At 47.5% G+C, this 15,278-nt stretch overlaps 1 protein-coding gene across 7 annotated transcripts in view; it reads left to right on the top strand.

Moving 5' to 3' along the window:
• Positions 1-15,278, top strand: part of TNRC18 (trinucleotide repeat containing 18) — a 470,959-nt gene that overhangs the window by 125,441 nt on the left and 330,240 nt on the right. For 6 of the 7 annotated variants that reach the window (XM_069645534.1, XM_069645536.1, XM_069645538.1 and 3 more), the window contains exons 9-12: positions 2,416-2,600; positions 3,824-3,946; positions 4,453-4,873; positions 5,202-6,137. In XM_069645534.1, coding sequence (XP_069501635.1) covers positions 2,416-2,600; positions 3,824-3,946; positions 4,453-4,873; positions 5,202-6,137 — 1,665 coding nt within the window. The remainder of the gene's footprint in view (positions 1-2,415; positions 2,601-3,823; positions 3,947-4,452; positions 4,874-5,201; positions 6,138-15,278) is intronic. The other variant, XM_069645537.1, reaches the window with a different exon arrangement.

The following is a 15,278-nucleotide window of genomic DNA, read 5'->3' as shown; positions in this document are numbered from 1 at the left end:
GTAAACTATGCTGCGAGTGTGGAAAAGGATTCCTGCTCAGAGCTATTAAGGAAAAAAATCCCACTAGTAAAGTAAGAATTTCTGGAGTTGGACCCAGGTTAGGAAGATTTACCATTTTAATGAAAATGTTACCTGACAATCAATCGGCTCCCTATTCATTCACGTCCATCCAAACCACACACTTGCCCCGCCCCTTCATCCAACTATTATGGTAATAGTTTAGCCTCAATTATACAGTTTGTTGAATGGTCCCTATATTTCCAAATATTCTCCCTCTCGCTTATGTAGCATGGGTTTCTCATAACTGGACAGAGTCTGTAAATCGGACAACCATCCCTCCACTTTTAATTTGTTCTTTTTCTTGATCGTTCATTGTGGTATTTATATACATAATAAATGCACTTTGTAAAAATCTTCCATTAACATCTCTTTTGAAAGGTTTCTTTTGTTGGTCATTAGTTCAAGAGTGCAAGGCATGCACGGAGGTCAGATGTTTTTGGTACAGTCATCGGTAAGCTTGTGAAGTATTGTGCTCTGCACAGTTGAAGCGTGTGAGGCCCAAACCCAGTTTTAGAGGGCTCATGAAGAGGCGAGAGACTGGTTCTCTGGGCTACTCTGCATGTCCACTTGAAGACATGACATGAAAAGGGCCATAACTTTACAGTCTTCTGTAAGGAAAGTGCCAATGTAGTACAGGGTGATTCTTTACTCCGTCTTCTGGTCTTTTTTAGTAGGGTCTCGTGACTGAGATTGTTGAAGGCAGTTGTCCAGCCGAATTAATGTACTTGTTTTCCTTTTTTTATATTGGATGTCCCGTATTGGACATGTGTGAATTCTGTTCATCTTGTTTGCCTGACAGTTGTCTCATCGAGGAGGCTGTTTTCGCTGTTTTCCCATTTGTGTTGGTAATTAAGTTTCACAAGCAAAATTGGTGTTGAAAGGTATGTTGGAGATTGCTCCCAGTTTGCTGGGTCATTTGGGTCCGCCATAGGTGTTTTTTTTTTTTTGTTTCAATTTTTTTTTTTAGGGAGGGGTTTGATTAAAGCTGTTTTGAAAGCATGAGGAACGACCCGGTCAGTGAAGGTGTTAAGACAGTTGCTAGTTGGGGTTGCTTAGTAGGATTCGAATTTGCTGGGAGCTGCTTGGCTTCTGCTTATTTGGTTAGATTTTATTCAACATTTTCTTGTGCCTTTTGGTTTTCTTTTTTAATGAGATGTGTGGGGGTAAACCATGACAACTTGCTGCTTTTGCGAGAGTTTGAAGGGCTTCTTGTCCCTATTTTTTCCATGGTTTTGATGATTTCGTTATGGCTGTTAAGTGGGTCATTCACACTTTGACAGGTTTTTGGTTGATTGCTGAGGTTTGGAAGCTTCAAGATGTTGGCTTTGATCTTTCTTTGGTCTGGTTAATGATGGGGTGCTTTGGTTGGTTGTTTTTTATTTTTTGCAAGGTGTGCGTTAGTGAAGATGGTGGATGTGATGGAGAGATGTTGTCTCCATCGTAAGAGCACTGGGAAGGTAACGTTGAATGGTTTCTTTTGCAATGAGAAAGTCAATTATATCTAGCTTCATTGACAGGCCATTTCACCAGTTTGAGGCGTAGCACACTGGTGGTTGCATAGTGACTTTGTGGCTCTGTCATTCTGTAGATATGGAAGATTCCCAGTATGGTGAGGTTGGTAATCTACAGCGAGATTAGCGAGTGCTTCAGCAAGTTTTTCTGCGAAAAGTGGGTTATAAGGTGCTCTGTAGTAGAGTAGGAACCTTAGCGTAGACTTGTGTCTGGAGGTCAACCAGACCAGTAGTGATAAAGAATGAGCACAACTCTCTTCCCTGAACATCAACATCTTTAGCTCCGAAGCTGAGCATTTGCCTAATGGGGCCACACTTGCACCTTAGGTTATATTATTTTACCACTGTCTTGAGCTTCTGTTAAAGATTAACCAGATCTGCTCTCACCAGATGGCATTACCTGCAGTTGCTACTGTATATATATTTTTTTTCCTTATTACCCATTGATTTAACTGCTTGCTACTAGTGCTTCTCTATTTGCAAGATGATTGATTTGGGCTTTCTCGCCAGATCCTGCTGCTGCATCCACACCCTGATTCCTGGACACACTGGTTAAATTCTGCCTCTATTGCTGTGAACTTGACTGATTGTTGGCATTTTTCAATTTCTTGCTACCTTTGATTTGCAAAGCTGCGCCTGTTCATATATTCTGTCCTAGGTAGAAGTGTTGGTTTGCAGTGTGACAGACGTGGGTGTTTTAATGCAATTCCCACATGAGACCCTATAGAAGCTGTAAATTGTCAAAATTATCTGTATTTTCGAGAGATGTCAGATTCCTGTGCAGTGAGTTAGTGCATCAACCCAGTATCTGTTTACACATCTGAATTCCTTTTTGTGTATTTAGCTGAATTGATGGAGCGGGTTCCTCCCATTTGGCCTACCATGTATCAGCCTACGAGAAGCTCCCTTCAACATGCGCACCAGCTTCAGCTATTGTCTCACCAGCAGTTACTCCGGCAACATGAACTGTATATGTTGCAGCAACAGGCGGCCCATGCGATGGAGCTACAGAGAAATGCTCAGTTGGTGGTAAGTTAGGGAGGCCAATTGCAATCCTCATGCAAATGTGTACATTTGAAATCTTTTCATATAGTGACTGAGGCATTGTTTTGGGCTTATTACACCAATTTTATAGGTATTGGGGTAATTTCTTTGTAGCAAAAAGCAGCTGCTGATTCGTAACTGATTTGGGGGTGATGTGATGGGTATTGTCCCTTCTGAATTGAGTCAACGACGTGTTTAGGTGTTCCAATTCATTGAATATCAACCTAAATAAAGTAGTTTAACTCAGTGTCAATTGCATGGTTATCAGTTGAATAGGTATAAAGTCTCTACATGTTCTCTCACTATTCTTATTTTCACATACATTTCTTCACTTGCACATGGTGGCCAACCTTTCAGTGGATGGTGCATTGCTACTGTACTATTGCCCTGAGAAATAAAATATAGCTGTACATTTCACATATTTTGAGTAATGAATTACTAAAGTTTAAAAACCGTGAATTTCTAAACATCTCTATACTACAACAAAATGCACATGGAGCCTCTGAGGAATCCACACAAATCATTATCAAAAAACATTCTAATTTTACATGAATTATGCAGAGAGCCTATGCTGGATAAGATCATGCTAGGATTTGAATCCCGTCCATGCTAGCAAACTTTTAATAATTTGCCAAAATATTTTTTTGTAGATTTTGGCAACGTTGATCAAATCATTAGGGAACCTATTTGATCTTACAACCATTCTCATGTAGAAACCTGAATCTATTACAAATGGGTTCTGAAGTTTTTCTCTGACCTTTATTCAAACCTTCCTTTCCATGTATTGAAGGCCTACCTAGCCATACTTTAGATGTAAAGTTTGGTGGTGTTATTATAGCATCACCCCTCCATGTCTTTAATGGTGTTGTCCTGCTACTGGTCATTTGAAGTAAGAGAATAAGGGCAGCATCCTTATACTGACAATGCCTTGTTAGATGTGGATGAAGTTACCCTTGCCTGTGGGAGTTGTAACGATGAATCTAAGAAGAATTGCCACACCTCTAGAATTCCCCCTGTTCAAGGCAGGACCATAGGTTGAAATATATCATTATTTGTTTCTTTTTATTTATGTTGCTAACAGTCTTTGCCTACCGGTACAATGCAGCAACCTCAGCTGGTGCATCCCCCTCCCATCATCCCTGCCCCTAAAAATGCTGCTGCTTGAGTTCCATGGGCAATTGGCAAAAAACCTGTTCCGTTTTTTACAGGAAAACCAGATGACCATGGACACAAGGCAGACGCATTCTGCTCCAGCAAAGGGCAGGAGGGAGGGTTTCAGGTTTGATTCGGTGTCTGAGTCCATCAGAGATTCATCGTTACAGCTTCCCAAGGTAAGTATCTTCTACACCATGTCCTTCACCCACAGTGACACATGCTGAATCAATCACCTTAGCCGTACCTACTAATGGCTGTTGGCACTAATAGTTGCCGGAACTGAATGCAAGTTGTATGTAAAAGGTTCTGAAAAACTGTTCCGCCGCCCATGAAATCAGCCCGATTAGATTTCACACAGTAATACTTTATGTACTTTATGTACTGAAGACCATACAACCACTCTATCGATACCCTCTCGGTTAATGATGCAGAAAGCCAGCAGATGACCTTTTTGCAATTGCTTAGTGAGTATGATTTTTATTTTGGTGGGGAGTGCGGGGGGAGTGTAACGGCTCCAAGACATGATAGCAAAGAAACGTGCAATAAAGTATGTCTGCAAATGAGATTTGAATACCAAACAAAAACCTAGGGATCTCGGATTTAAGGAAAGTGAGTGCATAAACACCACCAAAAAACACCAGTTTCTATGTTAACACCATGTTTCTTTCTCTGGCCACAACAGGAAAGATTCAAAGCGAATGAACAGCGTATGGAGTTGGAAGAAAAGGTTTCTAAAAGGACTTCTGACACCACTAAAAGCCTCTCATCTTCCAGTTCTGGGCATTTGCAAAGAAAGTCGCATGCTGTGTCTCCCTCTGCATCTTACAGCACCAAGGCAGTAAACTCGCCTGCATTGTCACCTGCATGCTCCCCCATGGCTGTGCTCAAAGCAGAGGTTGTTCACAAGCTGGAAGAGCAATCTACACCAACTGCGTACTCCTACCCTGCAACGCCCAGGTCTCAGCAGTCTAGTCCACCACTTGCCTCACCACCACCACCTACCCCGGCAATTCCACCAAAGGAAGAAGCCCCTGAAGATATCGTAAAGAATAACTTGGATGTAGAAAAGGAATCTGCTGCACCGTTTGATGCTTCATTTCCAGGTACAAACCGTGATTTTAAGTTTACCAACACACTGCTTAGGTTTTTTTGGTCATCCCTTGCTTAAAACAATGTGCTTAAGGTTACGCTTGTAAATTGTATAACTGAAGCGGCCCTCCAGGTTTTTCATGAAGGCTATAAAACATATCAAGGTATGATTACTATAAATTGTAAGAATGCTCCTTATTAGACCTGTATCAACCCACTCTTGATCATTTTGCCACACTTATGAAGAATTTATTTGTAGGCCATGGGTTTTAGATCACTGGGTTGGGGCAACAAAACAATGTGTTTTTTCTTCCATTTAATGAGCGTTTCCTCTGTTTTTAGAGTTGCTTCCAGGATATTCATTCCAGTCTCTTCCTGCATCCTTCAGAAGACATTATCCATACCTCCTTCAGCCTACTGCAGCTGCTGATGCAGAAGGCATGGCTCCAGATGTACCAATGTCTACTGAAAGCCCAGACCATCTGCAAGAGTCTCCTGGGTTGAAAGCTATTTGTACTGTTTCTTCAGGCATCTTGGATCCATTGGTCCCTGAAGCAGAAACCTTAGAGGAAAGGATAAAAGCTGAGGTAGAGGATGCAGTGGAGCAGCAAGAACTCTGCGAGCAGCGCGCAGTGTTTCAGGATGATACAGTAAACTTGATGGAGCACATGGACAGTTCAGGCACTGGTATTTTGGCACAGCAAGAGGATGCGAAAAGTGTTTTGGAGCAAAACCAAAAGCCTCACCAGGTTTGTCAGCTAAACTATCCTGAAGAGGCTTGCTCAAAAGAACCCAAACACAATCTTGAGAATAGTAGTGGACCAGAGGTCTGTCCCCCTACTGTGGATTTTAAAGGCACTTTAACAGACACCCAACTAGAACAACCTGATGTTGAACTTCTCGCAGAGCAGAACAAACTTTGTGTACAAAGTGAAACAAAGGATTCGGACCCTTGCAGGCAGGAGGAATGTATCGATCAGCCTTCCAAAGAAAGCGAGGCTGTGCCAGACGCTGTTTATGTAGATGAAGCCGTACACTACGAAATCCCCAACCTAATCTCTGTGGGCATGAATATGGAGGATCCGCTTGCTGGTATGAATGCACTAGTGGCTGCAACAGAAATGCCAGAGGCTCTTTCTTTGTTAGCCGTGAACAATATTACTCCCACCCAGATTGACCATGACAGGAATTCACTGGACCAGACATTTCTTCAAGGGATCTCGCTGCTTAGTGAAATTGCAGAAATGGAACTAGCAAAGAGGCAGCAAGAAATGCAGTGTAAGTTTTAAAAAAATATTCCAATAGAGGACTTCGGAGAACTTTCATAGCTGGTAGGCCACATGTCTGTCTTTAAATATGATTACTTTGAGGTAAGAAGTTGATATTTACCGTCCATGAGCCTCAGCTCTTCATAAAAATACTTTAAATGCCGGTCAGTTTTGCATTGTGTGGCAACCAGTTAACTGAACACCAACACGTTTTCAAAACCTTTAGAGGTTTGTTCTGGGTTGGCTGGAGAAACTCCTATACGTTCTTGTGGAATCAAACTGGAAATCCTAATGAATGTTAGGATTAAGGTATCCAGGTGGGTTAACTCTGTACCTAAATAGGACTCCAGGATTTCATAAACTAGTATATAGTCTTGGTAGGCTTCTTGATTTAAACTTTGTCCCATAGATGTTGTGCATTCCTCGCTCGCTTCTTGGCAATCTGTCCTAGGGATCTAGCACCCTGCTTGCTTGTTGGCGATCTCCGGCTTAGGTATATACACCCAACTCCCTTTCAACTCATCTCGGTGCTAGATATATACTGCCCTATTCTCTTCTTGGCACTCCTACCAGCAAACACTTCCGTAGGGTAACTTTCGGGTCTAAATATTCTCCCTCTCTAGCTGTGTTACATACCAGGGCATCTTCAGTACCTTTAACACACTCCATCCAGCAAAGTTTTTCCTTTGTGTTTTTCCAGACATTGCTCAAATCCTCCCGCAACGTCTGACGTAAAGGTCCGGACTGGGTGTTCCCAGAAACCACTCCAGAGCCTACTTCTCTCCTTTACAACATCTCCTCCGCTTGATCTCGCCTGGTCTGCCTCACTGTCTGTGCCATCTAATATTGCACCTACTGCATACTCTTGAGTACGCTAGTTCTCTTACCTCTCGTTTAACCTGAGTTTTTTATTTTTTTTTTTATTATAATTGGCTAGTCCTTGGTCTCTTCATTGCTTAAATCTTATTCCCTCCTGCCCGCCCTGTCCTTTACGTTTCTTTTCAGGTGGATTCCCCTTTCCAGTAAGCTGTATAAGCTGTGCCGTTATTTCCCTGTTGGTTCCCCAATTACTCTTGGTACTGAAGTGGTTGAAGATTTAAGCTGCCTATCCACCAGATGTATTTGAACTGTCCGCTTCACAGCTCTACAGTGACAGGCCACTGCTCCCTGTGGACTCGGGGACTGAAGCAGTTGTGTTGGGATAAGTTAGCTTATTCCAGGATAGCTAGCCTGCACAAGTAGTGGTGCTTCGGTCAAGAACGGAAACGGGGAAGTTGGGATCACCCATTGCATTTGCCAAAGTATTTGTTTCAAAGAGGAGATTGGAAATCAGTCTCGACAGTGGGAAAACGGATTTCATTTTGCTTTAAATCCACATTTCTAACATGTGGATTGGTATGATTTGACTGTCATAATTGTTCGCAGCGGAATTGATCGTAGTCCATTTCGCTGCTTCCAATATGCCAGAGGCGGGGTACACCCCTGCAACTCCTCTTTTCCTTTATAGCGAGCAAGGGGAGCAGTGTTCACCCACATTCCCCATATTCGCTATAATGGAACCGTATGGCCCAGTTGACAGAATTGTTGTTTGTACGATCATTTCGTACAGCCTACATTCGGTCAACTGGGCCATACAGTAAACATTTTTCAGTCACATTGGCCAATTCCTAACTTGTTCAGACAGGAGGGAGAGACTAGGGGAATACCTCATTCCCACAGCCGGTGTTTGAAATTCAAAAGGGGTATTCGTGTGATGGGACTTTTCTTCCCACAATGCTCCTTGCAGTTCATGACTTTACCTTCTCCAGGCTGCATCTAGAGTTGCAGAGGGTAGTCATTGTCCCATGATACCCAAAAGAACAGAAGTTGTGCTCTGTGAGTTGATTACAACTATTGTGCTAACAAGCGAATTGATACAGATTTTAGATAGACGATGCTTAGAATAGTTGGAAAGGTTCTGTTTCACCTAGCAGTCTGTTCCTTTATATGTAATCTACAAGCAGTAGTTGCCTCTCGTTTCACCTAATGTGGTTGCTTTTGTGATGAAAATGTGGCTTTTTGCTGTTAGTTGGCATGATTAACGCTAGTCTATGATTTCTTATTGTGGGGGGCGGGCATCCTTAATTCGTTTACATTTTTACTTGCCACTAAGCTAAACTGTTGAGGGTTCCCAGGAATGACGGAATAGCACCAACAATCCTGCAAAGGCTTTATTATGAGGAATCTAGATCTAAATGTGTACAGTAATAATAACCTGCTTTGTTAAATGTGTGAGGCACATGAAGGGCTGCTTGATGCTTGCCTGTCTTCCTTTATAACTGTAATCCAAGCAATCACTTTGCTTCTAAGAGGTGGTTTTCAACCTTCCTTGGAGATGGTTCAGCTCTTGCCCTAAGAGCAATAAACCAAGTAATGGATTAGTTCATGCTTTCCATTAATCTTTCTGGTTATTGTAACTACTCTTACGTCCCATCCCCTTTCCTCCATACTGCATGGGCGTCCCTTCCTAAGGACTGGAGACAAAACCTTTTTCACCAGAAAAAACCTTCTTTGCCTTTAAATTAAGAGGCGTGTGGGGGTGTGGCCCTGGTTTCATGCGCTACCTTGACTTCGCCCACCACTCCCCAGCCCCCTTTTCCGTATCGACTGGAATGGGCCGATTTCACCAGCGCTTCTGGGTTTGGCTTTGACATGTAATTCCATGCACTCTTCCCCAGATTCTTCTATCTTTGTCATTCAGGTTCCTGGTCCTCCGGCGTCGCGCTCCTGCCCGGCGCATGTCGACTTCAGCGGGCTTCAGCATGTGTCCAATCTGCAAGGGGCTCTTTGTCTGACCCCCCATGCTCTTTGCTTCCCCTGCCTTGGCCCTGACCACGGCTGGGAAAACCACCGCGTGCAACGCTCTGACTCTGCCTGCACTGAAGAACAGGCTAGCTAGGTGGAGGGAGCTCTTCGAAGGGTCGCCTCCAGAGGACTTGAAGCTCACCAAGTAGAGATCTAGGCCCAAAGGAGGGCCGCTATTTTCCATTGCACCCCATAAGGGTGACCCCTTCCCGAGGAAACGCCCAAGCGGGAGGGACCTCTCTGGTTCTGGTACCAGCACACGCACCAAGGCTACCCCAGCTACCGGCCTGATGGCCGAGGGGCCATCTGATCCTACGGGATTCAGTGCTGAGGGACTGCAAAGTTCTTCTACTGGGTCTATGCCCTAGTAAAGGCTCTATGTCCGAGGGGGCGCCTGCACTCAGCACTACCAGCAACAACGCTGAGGGCAATACGCCTTCCAGGCGTAGGCCTCATGCTCCAACACCAAGAGTCTTGGATGGGGCTGGGCCCAGTGGGCCATGCACCACAACATTTAAAATATGTTTTATTTTTGTATTTTAGTTTAAAAAAAAAACCTTTTACACATTTTCTCTGCACCACGACTTAAGCATGTGGTATGCAGTTCGACAAAATGGCTGCCGTGCCAGACAACCTGGCTGCTCGTCCGATGCCACTCCTAGGAACAGAGCAGGCGGGTGAACAGGTTTCAAGGTGGGACTGGTGTTAACCAGGTATGTGACCTACAGTTTATCCATCAGCAGGGCAGGTTCCCACTGCAACCTGGACAGGGTGCGCTGTGGCCCCAGCAGACCCCAGCCACTCTGTCAATACCTCCTGCCTCCGAAGACGGGTTCTTCGAAAGGTTCTTGGGCTGATATGAACCCCTCAGATAGGGGGCCATCCTACAGGATGCAGTCGGGGACTTGCTCTCTCTGGTCACTCCACTGGTGCCGATAGTCATGTCCCCCCCGGCACCACAGGCCCCAGCGCTGCCCCTGCCGGCTCCTTCAATTCCGGCTTCCCTGCCTCACACAGTACAGGCGGATCCGTGCCAGCCTCCGCAGCAGCCTCCGGCTCCAGTTTTCACACCGCGCAGCCCACGGCGCCCAGCACCCCTCCTCCAGCTCTGGACCAGCCGGACACTCTAGATACTGACGTGGAGGAGGACCCTGACAAGTCGTCGTCAGCTAAGGCCTTCCACGATAGGCTTGCAGGTTTGGCAGAATATCTGGGCCTTTCTCAACCCAAGGTAGAGCAGCCCGAGGAGGAGGTCTTGCCAGAAGTCCTCACCCGAAGACCCCTTACTAAGATGGGTATCCCGATGCAGAAGGATGTCGTTGCTCTGGCCAAGAAGGAGTGGCTCAAGCCACACTCGGCCCAACCTGGCAATCGGCGCCTCAATGCCAAGTATAGACAAATGGAAGTGGATACACTCTTGTTATCTACGCACCCGCAGCCGCATTTTTGGGTGATTGTTGCAACGTCCCTCTAGTCTAAGCCTCAATCGTCCTTGGCCACCTCGTCCTCGGTGCTGCTAGGCAAACGGGAGAATAAGTTGGAGGCGTACAGGAAGAAGCTGTACTCCCAACGCTTCCCAGCACCTGCGTCAGGCCAGCGTGGATGCCATGCTGGCAGCCGCTAACTAGAGGTTGTGGCAGGAAATGGTGAACTTCCTTCCGGTGCAGAGTCGGGCACGCTTCAAGACGGGTCTAGGAGAATCCAGGCTGGTAGCGCAGGACATCATGGAGTCCACTGTGGCCCACATTGATACCTCTTGCAGGGCCATCTGCATCGCCACAGACATTAGGGCAGCCTGGCTTCGGGCAAGTTTATACCCGACGTCCAGGATCGCATATTGGACCTTCCGTTCGAGGATAGTGACCTCTTGCACTCTACCACCAACAAGGAATTAGATAAACGTAACAGCTCGCAAACTGCAAAGTCTTTATCCTGATGAGTTCCACGCCCATGGTGTACAACCAGTCGCATCAGTGCTCTGACAAGGGGTGGGCGTTTGGCGGGTTCCAGGGATTCCAGGAACATAGGTCGAGACAACCTGACTGTTCAGAGTTGGCACTGGCGCAAGCAACAAAAATGGGGGGGGGGGGGGCGCAAGGGCTTCTTCAGTACCCCTCCTCAGCAGCAGCCTCAGACGGTAAAAAGGCATGATGCGTCCCTCCGGGTCCACGAGTCGCCAATGGGTGGCAGGCTTGCCTCACTTGCATTGCTAGCTTCAGAATTTTGCAGACCCCTGGATCCTCTCTGTAGTATCCAGGGGGGTACCGTCTACCGATACCTCCATCCTCCCCGCCACTCCCTCAGGTTGGCACAGCAACTCTGTTGGTGGAGATCCGGTCGCTCGTTGAGAGCCGAGCAGTGGAAGTACCAGCCTCCCAGAGAGCATTGGGCTTCTATTCCAGGATTCTCGCCATACAATAGAACCAAGCTGGTGCGAGAGTTGTGTTGGATTTATTATCCACCCTCCACTTCTCTCTCCCTCTTCAGAAATTCAAGATGGTTACGCCAGCTCTCATTGCAGAGACACTAGGCCGGGGAGACTGGATGTGCTCCCTGGAGCTGAAGGACGCCTACCTACATGTCCCAATTTGGCAGCCTCATCGCTCTTTCCTACGCTTCAGGATCATGGGCTATTTCCAGTACAAGGTGCTACCCTTTGGCCTCAACTCAGCCCCCAGGGTGTTTACCAGAATGCAGTGGCAGCCCTCCTCAGGGCCCATGGACACCATGTCTACCTGTACCTGGACGACTGGCTCGTCAGGGTGAGATTCCCCGGAAAAGGTTACCCACACTTCCTCCGTGCTTCTGATCACACTCCATGACCTGGGGTTTACGATCCACCTCAAGAAGTCTCAGCTGCAAGGAGACGGGCGTGCCCTAAGTGCGATGAGGAAAACGCTGATATGACGCACATGTTTTGGGCGTGCCCAGTGATCGAGTGTTTCTGGAGGGAAGTGGCACAAAAGCTACCAGAGAAAGGGGTCACGCTCGCCGGAGACACGGCTTGGGCCTGCCTGTTGGGAGGGTTTCCTAGGCCACGAAAACTGTAGCATGTTGGGAAGCTGAAAGACTTGGCGTACGTGCTTGCAAAGCGAAGGATAGCTATGGGATGGAAAAAGTGTCATAAGCCACGGGTGGAGGTGTGGTGGAAAGAATTACAGAAATGGGCGGAGGCTGAAACAATGGTGTGGCAGGAGGCAAGTAGCATGTCTTGGGAGTAAGAAGTGGGTACCCTGATGGCATGGAAAGCACTGATATCTGGTCTATTTGGAACAATGTTAGATCCAGAGGAATCTGATGAAAATGACGCCCTGCTGAGTGTAGCAGATACTGAGTGTGAAGGACAAACAGGCTCATGAAGAAGGGGGGTGGGAACGGGGGCAGTGAACGAAAACTAATTGATGTTAATGTAATAATTGTGGATTTCACCGTGTGTTTGGTTTGTATTGTTGGTTGCATTGAAAAACTAATAAAATTCTTTAAAAAAAAAAAAAGTCTCATCTGGAGCCCACGCAGAGCCTCACCTTCCTGGGCCTCCTCTGGGATACTAGCTCCGAGAAGGTATTTCCTTTGGAGGACAAGATTACGGCCATCAAGACAGCCACTATGCACTTCCTTACCAGAGCAGTGACCTCAGCTTGGTGGTACTAGCACTTGCTGGGTATCATGGCAGCAGTCCTCCTGGCCTTGCCGCACATGAGGCTCTCGATGAGGAGACTACAGCTGCACTTTGCAGCCTCATTGAATCGGGAGAACGGCTCCCATGCGGAAATGGTTAGCATACCGCCTTCTTAGCACTCCCTCACGTGGTGGTCCAGGGACGGCAACCTGCGATGTGCAAGCCCTTCTGGCAGCCGTCTCCGCAGGTCACCATCACTATGGACTCCTCCCTACAGGGCTGGGGAGCCACTCTGGACAGCCACCGCGTTCACAGGCTCTGGACCCTGCAGTAGCAGGAGTCTCCAACTGGCTGGAGCTCTGGGCCATTTGGCTAGCCCTCAGAGCCTTCCTTCCGCTTATCGCTGGCAGGACCATCCTTATCCAGACTGACGGCTCCACCAGCATATGTCAACAAGCAGGTGGTGCTACTAGGTCCCCTCCGTTGTGCAGCCTAGCCGTCACCATTTGGGCATGGGCCCTTGAAAACCTCTACCTCACGGCTGTCCACCTCCTGGGAGAGGCCAACCTGGAAGCAGACGGGCTCAGCAGAGTGGGAGTGGACAATTACGAATGGCAATTGAACGACCAGGTGTTGTAGGTGGTCTTCAACACATGGGGCCACCCTCCGGTGGATACATTTGCTTCTTGGAAGAACAGGAAATGTCATCAGTTCGCGTCTTGGTAGGGGTTGGGCCCCGGCTCCCTGGGAGACGCATTGCAGATTCAATGGGAAGGCATGACGGCATATGCCTTTCCTCCCACACCCCTGATCCCCAGGGTACTCCGCAAGAGGAAGGAAGCTTGTCACCTCAGCATAATCTTGATAGCTTCTTGGTGGCCAGCGAGGCTGCAGTTCTCCGAACTGCTCAGCCTCAGACAGACCACCCATTCACTATCTGGCAGCCTTAGAGGCCTAAAGAAATTCAGAGGAGGTTTTCTCTTCCAACCTGATTGTCAAACATCTGACGGGCTTGTCCAGGCTTTACCTTATCAAGAGGCCACACCCCTTGTGGGACCTCAATGTGGTTTTGGACGCCTTGGCGCACAAACCTTTTGAACCAATGGTGTCCACGGACATCAGGCTGGTCACCATTAAGACTGCTTTGCTGGTGGGACTTGCCTCCGCTCGCAGAGTCAGCGAGATCCAGGCTCTGGTGGCCTCAGAACCTTATACCACTTTCCACAGGGATAAGGTGTTCCCGCGGACTCACCCGGGTTCCCTACCCAAGGTACCCTCTGCTTTTCATCTAAACAAGGAAATAGTCTTACCGAAGTTCTTCGCTGACCCCAAGGACGAGGCTCAGAGAGTATTGCACTGTCAGAATTTCACAGCGCGTCTGACATCCAATCTGGACAGGACCAAGGGTTTCTGCAAGTCAAATGCATTTTTCGTCACCTTTGGGGGCTCCAGACCTGGTTATCGGGCATCCAAGGGTTTTTATTGCACGGTGGATGGTTGCGGCCATCAAAGAGGCCTATGAGGGGCAGCACAAGCCACTGCCAGCCGACATGCACGCTCATGCGGTCAGCCAGGGCCACGGCCATAGCATTCCAGTGGCAGGTTTCGTGGCAAGTCATAAGCGGGGCGGCCACTCCTTTTGGCTTTCTGTAAGCATTACTGTTTGGACGCTGGCTCCAAGTCAGACGTGGCCTGCGGACTGGTGGTTCTGAGGAACTTTTTTACTTAAGGAGGGTCTCCTCTCCACCATAGGGCTACATTCAGTTGTAATCGCCCATGCAGTATGGAGGAAGGGGAACGGGATGTACTGTAGTGACTAATTTTCCTCCATACGTCTCACCATCCACCCCCTCCCCCTCCCAAATGATACTGTTGTCGTTAAGCAATGTTAAATATTGTCGACGCGTTAATGGGGACTGAGGAGTGATGCCGGTGGGCAGAGTCAGAGTAGCGCATGCTCCCAGGGCCGCACCCCCGTACGCACCTACATTTTGAAGGGGAAGATCCTTTCTGGTGAAAAAGGTTGTCTCCCATCCCTAGGAGGGAATGCCCATACAGTATGAAGGAAAGGGGACAATGGACTAAGAGTACGTTGGTCATTACTGTGAGTAACGTATCATTTTTGGCCCTAGACTAACGCACTGAGAGGATTTTTGGTTACTCTGTGTGCAGTTGAGTTTTTACCATTTCTTTTTATTGTGATACTTTTCGCTTTTAGCTTTACCGCGTTTGGCTACTAACTGTGGCTAGGGGCCAAACATGGCCATGCCACAAGTTTTTCGCTTGCCGTTTGGCCATCTGGTCTTTTAACCGTCTTCCTGGCCTCTGAGGCCAGGAAAATCCTTATATGGACTTCCAGTGCCCAGGAAAGCAGAGGCTTTTGGAGGGCTGTGTGTGTTTGTTGGCAGGATGTGTGCTGGGATTGTCTGGTCCAATACACAAACTGGTTTCAGTGTTATTCATGAGTGTTCCCGCTAGTGGTCCTAATGGGACCACTGCTGGGGTTTGGGGGGAGGAGGGAGTCTAGGTGCTATTGGGCGTTTCGGTTCTTACCTGGGTTTTGGAATACGCAGAGGACCCATGCACCCACTCTAGAGATCCTGAAGGAGCTAAGATTTCTGTCCAGCTGTGAGACCTGTGATCCGTCTGAAGGAGGCCTGGCGCCCAATTTCTGCTGCTGTCCTGGGA

This window comes from Ambystoma mexicanum, chromosome 2p, assembly GCF_040938575.1.
Source record: "Ambystoma mexicanum isolate Mex_15411 chromosome 2p, UKY_AmexF1_1, whole genome shotgun sequence".
Taxonomy (NCBI): domain Eukaryota; kingdom Metazoa; phylum Chordata; class Amphibia; order Caudata; family Ambystomatidae; genus Ambystoma; species Ambystoma mexicanum.
This window is presented reverse-complemented; position numbering and strand designations above follow the sequence as displayed.